At 28.8% G+C, this 11,890-nt stretch overlaps 2 protein-coding genes across 3 annotated transcripts in view; both read right to left on the bottom strand.

The window, feature by feature from the left end:
* Positions 1–3,106, bottom strand: part of LOC115238164 — a 5,817-nt gene extending 2,711 nt beyond the window's left edge. Inside the window, exons 1-2 of the mRNA XM_029811758.1 lie at positions 2,916–3,106; positions 94–288 (exon numbers count right to left, since the gene is read on the bottom strand). Coding sequence (XP_029667618.1) covers positions 94–266 — 173 coding nt within the window. The 5' untranslated portion in view covers positions 267–288; positions 2,916–3,106. The remainder of the gene's footprint in view (positions 1–93; positions 289–2,915) is intronic.
* A 2,722-nt stretch (positions 3,107–5,828) lies between these two features.
* Positions 5,829–11,855, bottom strand: LOC115238161 (serine-rich adhesin for platelets-like). 2 transcript variants are annotated; one of them, XM_029811751.1, is made up of 4 exons: positions 11,213–11,855; positions 10,908–10,989; positions 9,717–10,183; positions 5,829–7,814 (listed from the first exon to the last, which is right to left on the bottom strand). In XM_029811751.1, exons 2-4 carry the CDS (start codon positions 10,977–10,979, stop codon positions 6,317–6,319), a joined length of 2,037 nt encoding a protein of 678 aa, XP_029667611.1. In that variant the 5' UTR covers positions 10,980–10,989; positions 11,213–11,855; the 3' UTR covers positions 5,829–6,316. The 2 variants fall into 2 exon arrangements, with proteins under 2 accessions (XP_029667611.1, XP_029667612.1); XM_029811752.1 differs by having other exon boundaries at positions 10,908–11,855.
* Between the last annotated feature and the right edge of the window lie 35 nt (positions 11,856–11,890).

Below are 11,890 nucleotides of genomic sequence, written 5' to 3'. Positions count from 1 at the left end.
AATAATAATATTAATTTTAAATTAATATTAATATTAATATTGCGTAATATGCAATATTAGTTTGAAGTAAATTTTAATTGAAGTATATATTACCTAACTTCATCTATCTGATTTGTTGAAATCTGCTCGGATGGAATTAGATCACAGAATAATTCGGGGTGCAAAAGAACAATATTCCTTGGATCCCTCGGTATCGAGAGTGACGATGATTTCTCGTCGGACACGGAGGATTTGTCGATATTCGAAAATTCGGGCTGCTCCTCCATAATATCAGATTGTAAAGATTTTCTGCGAAGAAAATACTGATTTGTTAATTACATAAATAGTTATATTGATATATATTTATATCTTATTATGTCCATATCTATTCTGCGAATCGGAATATGTATTCGAGAAACTTTTATTCTTTCGATGAATTTATTTGATATTCCTTTAATTTTGCAAATGAATAATGTAAAGCTTATAGAAAAACTTTGTAAAATAAGATGTGAGTGAAACAAATAAATATATTATTGCGTTAAGACAAAGTAGAACAAAGCAATAAGCATTGTTTTTCAACTCAGATATAAAGACACAATAATATAAACACAAAATTTCTAATTATATTAACCTTAAATATTATTTTCTATATCTTTTAAATACTTGTTTGTGTGGTAACCGTAACATTTTACATTTAAAAATTATTATTAATGAAAAAGTTTCATCCAAAAATCTGTTAACATCGTTTTTATCTATCTCTGTAATTTTTAGAAAAACAAATTCCCCCTAAAAAATCAAAATTAATTCAAAAGTGTTACAAAACACTTGTCTGCTTTTTTATACATCTTTATTATTTTAATTATCCTTACCTTCTTTTTTTGAAATACGATTGTATACTCTTGTTTCGCTCAGATTACAGAAGATGCAAATACGTACGAAATAGCTTGTCGTTAAGAATCGCAATTCGGTATTGCAAACACAATGAGAAAAAAAGAATTTTGAATTATGCCAGTACACAATCTAATTGAACTATAACATCCAGAGATCATATTGCTCGAAAAACATGTCGAATGTTCTCGACTCTGATGAAACGAGAAACTAACGAAAATATCTGAGATATTTGTTTTTTGTTCTTTACGCGATTCTATACCGTATTGACAACATATTAGGTCAAATTCTCCAACGGTCCGTATTTATATGTTCTTCTTTCTTATAGTATTGTCAAGTTAGCCTGGTTCAATATCGATGTTACCAACTTTTGAGAATGATCTCGGTTTCTGCTCGAGTGTCGACGAGCAAAGGCAAAACGTTTTCGATAAGCGCTGTCTTTATGTAATATAAGCGGTGTTACAAAAGAAAACAATGAACTAGAGTGCAAGAAACAGCCCATTAATGTTATGCTGACGCGAGTTTGCCTGCTATCTTTGTTAACAGTGACCGTAGTGAACGCAAAGATTTATATACTGGATATATAGATTATTTGCACTAGATATGCGATTTTTTTAGACAACGCATTTATCATTATTATTGTTATTGTCGCATGCTTAATTGCGATTTAGAGAAAAAAGGACGTCTCGAAGCGCTTGCATCCGGCAAAAAATTTCAACAAACCAGTGATTATTTTCTATAGCGGGATAATCCTGTGGGAAATGAGAGAAAGACAAAAAACGCCTGCAAAATATATATAATGTATATTATATATTATGATAGTACGCGAGAACGTGAATAAAATAATATTGTAGGAATTCGCCCCTGGTCATTACGCGTCACTAGAGAATTTAAAGAATATTAATTATATGTCACATTACTTTACATCATTTGGAAAAAGAAAATTATTTTTATCGCTTTTATCGATTCGTCACATTTGTAATTAGTTGCAGTTAATATATCTAAATAATTACGCGGAATAATTCTTGTGTGATAAATTTTGTAAAAATTATGTCACATATTCCAGTGAGTTATGAATTACAAATTATGTTATTTATTGCGCGTGATTGCGTAACAAAAGAGTACATTAAACAATTTCCCAAAAAGATTTTGTTAAAATAAAACTCAGAGACACGCACAATTTATAGATTCGTATGTGTCCTCTCTCTCTTTTTCAAACAATGATATTTTAATCTATCTTATGCTTTGTTTCCATTGCATTTCGGTTCACTCAAAATATTATTTGTATTTCAGAAAGACAAAAGGCTTTACATCACGTTCCATTTCTGCAAGGATGACATTTTAACCATAAATCTCAAAAATTTCAAGCTTGAATTGGCATATGTTGGAAACTGACACCAAAAAGCGCGAACAGCTATAGTGACTAGCAATAATAAGGTAATGTTAAAGTGTAATTTCTACAAATTATATGTTTTTAAATATTTTATCAAATCACTCGAATTTTGTTAAAAAATTTAGAGATAAAGCAAATTCTTTTATATAAAGAGTTTGAAGCAACAAAAGCTTTGCAATTATAAAGTGGAAGATTAAATTGATCTTGAGCAGCTCTTTCTAGAATTGTTTAAATAAAATATTACAATAAATATTATATAATTAAAACACAGAAATCCGATACTGGAGTCAGAGAGCAAACGGGTGTTCTCATCTGAAACAGCTAATGACGAAGAAAGTGAAGCCAAAAAATGAGAAATTGTACTACATGAGTTTCACCATGTATGTAACATGCGAGAAGAAAAAAAATCTCTACAATCTCTACTTTTACTTTTAATTATCAGATTTACGATAATTACCAGAAAACGTTCTTTGTGGATTATGGTAAGATTATATGTAGATGATTAAAATATTAGACAATTGTTTGTCGATTGATTGTTGATCGATTGTCCTAAAAAAATATTTTTTTTATAGAAAATAGCAATGATTAATAATAATAATATTTTCAGCGACAGCAAGATACCTTCACCAGCTTTGTACTTCACAATGGGACTTACCTTTTTCTTGTCGGGCTGCTTTTGAATTGTTTAATCGTAAAAAAAAATAACAGTAGTTGCTTTCCATTTACAATATCAAAACTCAGATAATTCTCACTTGTGACGTCATAACTCAATTGAATGCACGTTCCTTTTGATGCTAGCAAGTGAGATCCAACTGAGTTTTTACGTGGTTCTGCACACGATCGAGACCGTGTGCTTTAGTGAGTCTAATAGACTCATATTAAAAGTGAGGTTATGAACTTGTATTGTTATGCGATAGCTTTGTTACCAAAATAAGCAGGTAAATGACGTCTTTATCTGATTATAAAATACATAAAATGACTCAGTACCACTTGAGTGAAAATGGAAAGCAACTAATATAATAACAAATATTATAAAACGTATTGCACTGATTACACTTGGCGTCACACATATATGAAGGGTGTCTCCTATTTTCGTATTTTTACCCGTGCTGATCGTCGGTTGGTGAGTTCGTTATTATTTCAAAAGTTCCTTAAACATTAGCCTTTCCGGGGGACCCTCGCGCACATGATCTGATTAGAAAAGGGTCTTACTTCCTTATAATTATTTTTGTCAACGTTGATGCAGCTGTGTTTATTACTTGTCCGTTAGAAAATTATTATCAGTATTAATACAGCTGAGTTTATTAAACATTTCGTTAAAAGTTCTTGTTATCTCGTTGTTCTTCCGCCGGAAATTCTACTGCAAGGGGTAGATATTATTTTTCATTTATCCCGAGGAGACCGGCATGGTTTCCATCACCGATTTCCTTGCGTCTTTCCCACGGATACTCGTGGATGTAGTTACTGACAAATGACAGTGTTTAAAAGAAACGTATGGCACAAGATGCTTTGTTTATTGAACGGTTCGTTCTTATCACCAACTGACGATCGTTACCGCAACGTCGCGGAAGAAAGGAATCGTGGAGTCGCCAGGACGTAACAGTTAATACATATATTTATAGGGCACAAACTCTTTTTAGAATCCATTCAGATTATATTTAATTTACCAGATTTATAGTTTATTCTTCGTTGTTTTGTAATGTATAGTTTTCTGCGATACTTTTCTTCTTCACCAATAGCAACAATGTTCACTGATACTAATAAAAACATCTTTGGTGCGGAGACTGGATCCTTGAAGATAAAAAGAGTACAAGAGACGCTTTCGTCTTTTTTGACACGGTGTGAAATAGCATATTGGTTTCCTGTTTGTTTATACATAAATAAATAGCATTTTAATAGAAACAATGTACGATATTTTCGGCAATTTCGTAATGCGATTTTCCAGTTATAGCTACAGTTTCTCCCAAAATCAATTATCCTTTCTACATTATCCGACAAACGTCCGATTAGTCGGCCGAAGATAAATTTAATTCATTGCAATCCGGCGAGATATCGCAATTTTTTTTAACTCACAATGTTTTACTTTTTACAACCTGGAACATAAAATAAGTAAAGTTTTGCCGCATAATAACTTCTCGTTTGTTGAAACACATCGTAGACAGATAAAATATATAAAAATGACTTAATCGATTAGTTAATCGTCTATGCATGTAAATTTTATAATCAGAAACTAATAGAAAATGATTACTTTCAAAACGATACTTTTAATTTTATTGTCTTTCGTAGCAATATCATGACATCAATTAACTCGACAATATCATTGTATAGCTTATACTCTTATACTAAAAATAGCAATAATCCTTCATGAAAATGAATGTAAAAAGATAATGCTAGATAATCATGCTTGTGTTTAAGATTGTATTAATATAATGCTAGATAATCATGCTTGTGTTTAAGATTAACAAATTGTATTAATAATTATTTTTGAAAAATACTGCAAGCAATGAAGTGAATAGAATTTACGCAATCGTTGGTGTACATATATAAAGGATGTAATATGTCTATGCATGACCGTAATTTTAATGAATCTTTAAAACAATTGTCGGGTAAACATTTCGTTTAAAAAAAACAGAAAACATGACACTCCGCACAAATTGAATAATTTTATTTGTTGAAATTAATATAATGTACAAGAATTTAAATAAAAAAGAAATAAGTAGATTATAAAAATAGGATATTTACGCAAAGAATCGAGAAATCGTATTTAATAAAAACATATTTGTTGAAATTAATATAATGTACAAGAATTTAAATAAAAAAGAAATAAGTAGATTATAAAAATAGGATATTTACGCAAAAAATCGAGAAATCATATTTAATAAAAACATAAATATGTGTGAATGCTGGTACAGATTATTCAATTTATGCAAAATATTTAAATTACTTTTGCATTTGTCAGTCACATCATATAATATTTAAGTGGTTATCATTAATTATATAATTTACCATTTAGAGTTTTGCAATTCCGTTTAATTTTTAAAGTTAAATCAATTACTTATATTTTGTACTCAAGCTTTTATCTAAAGAAACATTCATTTAAAGAAAATACATCAATAACTCATCACATGGCTAACGTTTTGTTTCGATAATTTATTTATAAATATATAAAAAATACAAGTTACAAGATTTACAAAGTAGTAAATGCATTTAATCTAATTATTATTCGTGATCTAAACTTTCTTATGTACATACAATTATTATTATTATATAAATTAAAAATTATAAAATATTTGAGCAAAACGTAATTTTACAAAATTTAAATAATAATTTTAATACGCATTTAAAAAATAATTGTATTTTAAAATAAGAATGTTATGTAAATATACGTTTATATAATGTTAAAACATATACTCTTTTTTTATAATTTATTTATCCTGATTATAAAATATTTATCAAATTTGTAGATACATTCTGTGTAGTTTCAAAATTTGACATACTCAAAATTTTTTCACTTTATACTCAACAAATATTTTAATTTACAGTACAAATTATTTATCTATATAGTATAAAAACGTTTATTATAAATCAAACTGTTTAATAATTATATAGCTAAAAAAAGCAAAACGAAACTATCGCAAATGACTTTCCAATTATATAAGAACAATCGATGTTAACAACGTAGCGCAGCGTAATGCCTAATGTTTGAGCATTACGTATCATTACGTTTACACGAGATATTACGAGGTATATCGAGAATTTTAATCAATGTGAATTTGTTTAACCGTGCGTTATAGTGTGTTAAATACGTGTTCCACCGAACGTACATTAAACAATACATCACCTTCTACAAAAAGATCACCGCTCGTTTTTAGTACAATCCGAAAGTAATGGATACGAAAATTTCATCACGCGTTTACAATAACGGATCATGACTGTAAATTATATGCAAGTTGGCTTTCAGTACAAAATTAATAGTCTTATTCCAATATTGTTGCGTCATACGCAATACAATAATTTGGACAATCTTGTCTCCTCGGAAACAGTTATGTATGATCTTTATTGTCTAACAACCATATTTTTTTGGCAATCGGTATCATCTTCTATCAAACGTCGTTTATAATAATCGATTTGATCTTGGGAGAACGTTTGTCCGATATTTTTCGCAGTTTTCCTAATGTGTTTTTCTATTGTGTCCTCGCTCAAAGGTTTGTAGGGAATAATTTTCATAATAATATTCGCTTTGATAAAAAAATCTTTTACTGCGTTTATAGTGTGGTTAAGATCTGCACGCGTCGAATCGTCATCAATCTGCTCAACTTTAAAAACGGCCAATATGGTAAACTCCCGATTGCCATATGCTTCTTGATACGTGTTAACATAGTTTATAACGACTTTAGAATGCTCTACTCTCAAATTCTCCAAGACAATAAAGGTCGGAAACGAAGGTGAGAGACCGTTTCTCCTCCTTTTGCGTAATTTTTTTTTTATAATGTCCATCGTGTATGGTTTGTCGACGCTTGTATCACCGATGAGAGCTACTACTTTTAAAATAGGTGTATCTCGCTCAATATATTTGGTCACGGCTCGTACGGTTGCATCGTGATCGAGTATCCCTTCCTCCAATTCGACAATAGCAGTCGCAAAAATGTCAGCGTACTCATCATTCTCATCCGTCCTCTCCTCCCGCACAAGTCCAAAACGGAAATAAAATTGAAATAAAAATAGAGATAGAATTAATATTAATAAGATTATAAAACATTTCAAACATGTGGAACATTTCGACGAACATTTCTTTCGATGAATTTTTACTTTCATATCGTGAATGTTTTCTGATTTTTTGTCTTTTCGAGCCTTATCATAAGTTATCACAAGAATTGGTTTTGAAGGAGTAACTTTTTGGATAATCTCTTTTTTTAATGAAGATAGTAACACATAAATAAAGAAAATTATATATGCCCATTGTAATAATTCATTCTTAGACATCTGTGTTGATATCAATTCTACAAAATTCATGGAGTCCATAATTTCCTCATCATTTGTAGTTATCGATTGACTATCTGATATAGATGTAGATGAAATGTTTCCAATATCGTGAATATTTATCGTTGAATCTGTAGATTCTTTTTTATCATTATCTTCCACTTCCACTTTTTTAGACATCTGTGTTGATATCAATTCTGCAGAATTCATAGAGTCCATAATTTCCTCATCATTTGTAGTTTTCGGTTGACTATCTGATTTAAATGTAGATAAAATGTTTCTAATATAGTGAATATTTATCGTGGAATCTGTAAATTCTTTTTTTTCCGAATCTTCCACTGAAGTGTCCTCAGATTGAAAGATTGGCGTAGACGGTGGCGCAATCACTTCAGAAGAGAATATATAGGAAGAGTCTGCAGAGGACGTAGGGGACGATTCCGTAGGGAACAGCTCCGTATTATGCTCGCTAATTAGATCGCTATCAAGCGATCCCGATACATTATTTATTTTGTTAATTAAAGAGTTACATTCCGTATCTTTTCTATGTGCCTCATATTCTGCTAATACCTGATCTCTAATATTTTAAAATAAAAGAATACTTGGTTAATGACATGTCATATATTTTTTTTTTGTTAATTGTATATGTTGAATCCACAGACTTCTATATATTACTAGATATATATTACTATATATTGCTAACTCCCCAAATTTCGCTTATATAAAATGGCCTCAAAAAGCATGTATTAAGGTATCTCATTTTTTAAAAGTGAGGTTATGAACTTGTATTGTTATGCGATAGCTTTGTTACCAAAATAAGCAGGTCAATGACGTCATTGTCTGAGTATGAAATACTCACATAACTGAGTGATTCAGTATCACTTGAGTGCAAATGGAAAGCAACTAGTATTATATATAATAACGATGAAACATTAGCAGAACAGAATCGCTGGCGTACACATATAAAGAATGTCTATGTATCACCGCAATTTTAATGAATTTTTAAAACAATTGTCGGGTAAACAATTGTCATTTCGTTTCGGATAATTAGAAAACAAGAACCTCCGGACCAATTGAATAATTTTAGTTGTTATAATTAGTATAATTATTTTTTAGAATATGTATTTTTTTGAAGAAACACTTAAGGAAATGGAATTACGGAATAAACTAGAAGAGCGTAATGTAATATAATTTTGGCGTTACCAAATGAATGTTATTTCTAATCAGTTGCATTACATTATTGACGTAAAAGGCAAATAACAGATCTATCATAAAAAGACTAACGCGAAATGTGTATGTACAAGAACTTAACTAAAAAAGAAATAAGTAGATTATAAAAATAGGATATTTACGCAAAGAATCGAATATATTTAGTATTAACTTAATTATTGTTGAATAATTTAGATTTTCTATGAATATACCAAATTTACATTTATATTTATTTATTTTTCTTTAATAGATTTCTGTTTTTCGGACGAGATACCAGGATTACTGTCTATTGCTAACTCCCCAAATTTCGCTTATATAAAATGGCCTCAAAAAGCATGTATTAAGGTATCTCATTTTGCACATGCGCACAAACAATTTGATAGATATAATCTCCATAATCATAATACAGTTGACAGTTATTTTAATCTGAATCGGATAAAAAAATTATCGAAGAATAATAATAGAAGTAATATAAAAATGTCTATTAAATATATGCTGTTGTAAAGTGCAAAAGCACCGCAGCATACAACAGAAATAAAAATAATGATAATAAAATCTCTTTCTTTAGGTAAATATTATTAAGTAAAAATATATGGTAAAATTATATATGTTATGAGGCTGTCATGTGTCTTTTGATCATTCAAAAAAATTCTGTAATAAAATTCTATAATATATTTAGTATTAACTTAATTATTGTTGAATAATTTAGATTTTCTATGAATATACCAAATTTACATTTATATTTATTTATTTTTCTTTAATAGATTTCTGTTTTTCGGACGAGATACCAGGATACCACTTGATCATATGTTATGTATATCAAATGTGTGTATGTGATGTATGTGTGTATGTATGTGCGAATGTGTGTATATAGCGCATGTATCATCAAAGAGCATGCGCAAAAAGGGTTATCTTATGTACTATTTCGTACATAAGAAATGGAGACGCCTTATACATACAAAGTTAGCAGTCTAGTAATATATAGAAGTCTGTGGTTGAATCTCGCGAATAACCACGTTACGTTAAATATAAAGATAGCGTTCAAATATTTATTTTCAATTAAAAATATTTCTAGATTACTTTTGTAAATAATTTTTTTATTTTGTATTTTTATCTCAAGCGATTTAATCTTGTATAGAAATTGTTTTAATTGCCAAAATATATTTACTCGAAAAATATATAATTTTTAATTATACAAGAAAATAATACTCGCATACAGTTTTATTCTAAACAATTCTTAATAATTAAAATAGAATCGAATTATGCTCACTGTAATAATTCATCCTTAGAGATTGATTTTGACATGAAATCTGCAGAATCCATATGGTCCATAACTTTCTCCTCTGTAGTTTTCCCTTGATCATCTGATACCATAGGTGTAGATGAAGTTGATGCAATTGAATGTGAATTGTTGGAACGTTTTGTTGAATTCATAATTTTACTTTGTTTCATATGTTTAAATCCATAATAGTCCCAAGACAACCTTGAGCTTTCGGATGGTGTAGGTGTTATTTTATGTTTCATATGTTTAAATCCATAAGAGTCCCAAGACAGCCTTGAGCTTTCGGATGGTGTAGGTGTTATTTTATAATCGTCATAATTTATTTTAAAATTCTTTGTTTCTTTGCATTTCTTTGAAAGCAGGGAACTTTCTGAATCTAAAATTGCTTGTATTTTTTTGGACGCCTCTTCCTGCATCTCTTCTTTAACATTTAGTTCCTTATTTAGTTCCAGGTTCTAAAAATAAAAAGATGATTGATTAATGTCATATGATATCTTGTCTTTTTGAAATAATCGCACGTTCTAGTTTTTGAATCGCCTTGCGTGCGTTGCATAATGAAAGCGCCATGTTCAAATATTTTATTGTATTTATTAAAAATATATTTATATTAAAAATATATCTATTGAAAATATATGTATATTTTATTGTTTTGATCTTAATAATAAATACAAATATTATAATCCAAATTAGTGAACTTTTTATTTTGCATTTTTGTCTCAAACAATTAAGCTTTATGTAGACATTGTTTTAATTGCAATGAGATATCTTTACTTGAATTTTTAATTATATGAAAAGATAATTGACACAAATGTAGTATTATTCTAAACAATTCTTAATTTTTTATGCAAATTATTAAAAAACATGTACACATAATAAAATAAACAAATAAAATGTGTGTATGTGGGTGTATGAATATGGATATATATATATATTAGGTTTACCGGAAAGTTCTGTTCGTTTTTGGAATAAAACAAAATACAAATTTTTATTACCGTCAATAAACTTTATTAAATAATGTTAAAGTAAATGTAAACATTAAAGGATATAATATTTAACATAAATATCCTGATTCAATTAAAATCTGCCTGTTGCAATGGCTGTCCAACTTAAACAATTTTAATTCTTCAAAAGTCTTTAAAGAAAAAATTTGCAGGCTAGACAGAAAAAAATTCTAATTACCTTGACAATCAATAATTCTTCATTTGATTGTGAATTAAAGGAATCTTCAACATAGCCATCGGTCTTTTCCATGGAAAACTCTCTGCAAAAATGTAAAACCAGCACAATTTATTAATAACATATCTCTCAAGTTACTTTGATATATATTTACGCTTTACTTCATTTTTTGTGAATCAAAACAAACATTTGAAAAATTCTTAATCAAAGAATTTATATGATATTAGCTTACTCTTATTACAAATGACTAAAGTAAATCTTAGCAAAAAAGTTAATATATAATTGCGTTAATGCTTCTGTGTTCTCACTTATATGATTTTCCGTTTCCGACGTTATAATCCAATATAGTTGCAGAGAAGACGCATGAGTCTTAAGAATCGTGATTTGGCTTTAAATCGTCACGAAATCTTACCACCATACAATGCAAACAAATCATAAATTACATTAATTAAAGAAATCACATTAATCAAAGAAGACGTCGAGTGTCCTCAAATAAAATAGAAACTAATAAAAATCCTTCATACGTTTGTTATTATTATCTTTCTTTTTTATTATTTTTGGAGCAATTCTGTTGTGTTGACAATCGCGTGTTGACATGCTTGATAATACGTTCGGTCAAGTTTGTCCCTTTTTTATTGCACAGTACTGTCATATTTGATTCTGATATTTCCAACGTTTCGAGACAATCTCAATTTCTGCTTGGATATTGCTCGCGAGGACAAAGAGCTCTCAATGCGACGTACTTTTAAGCTGACTCAACTATTTTTATTTTATGCACAAATTTTTATTTAAAGAACTTATTTCACACATACATATAGTCATTTTTTCGTAAATATGTATGAAAAGTACAAGTATAAAGTGGCAACATCATAATCTAATTTTTGTCCATAATCTAAAGTTTCTTCTTATATATAATAATTCTTATTATTTATATTCTTATATTTATTTATTTATTCTTATATTATTTATATTCTTATATTATACAC

The sequence above is a fragment of the Formica exsecta genome, unplaced genomic scaffold (genome assembly GCF_003651465.1).
Source record: "Formica exsecta isolate Colony F162 unplaced genomic scaffold, ASM365146v1 scaffold323, whole genome shotgun sequence".
In the NCBI taxonomy this organism is placed as follows: Eukaryota; Metazoa; Arthropoda; class Insecta; order Hymenoptera; family Formicidae; genus Formica; species Formica exsecta.
Note: the sequence above shows the minus strand (reverse complement) of the source record. Positions and strands in the feature narration are given on the sequence as shown.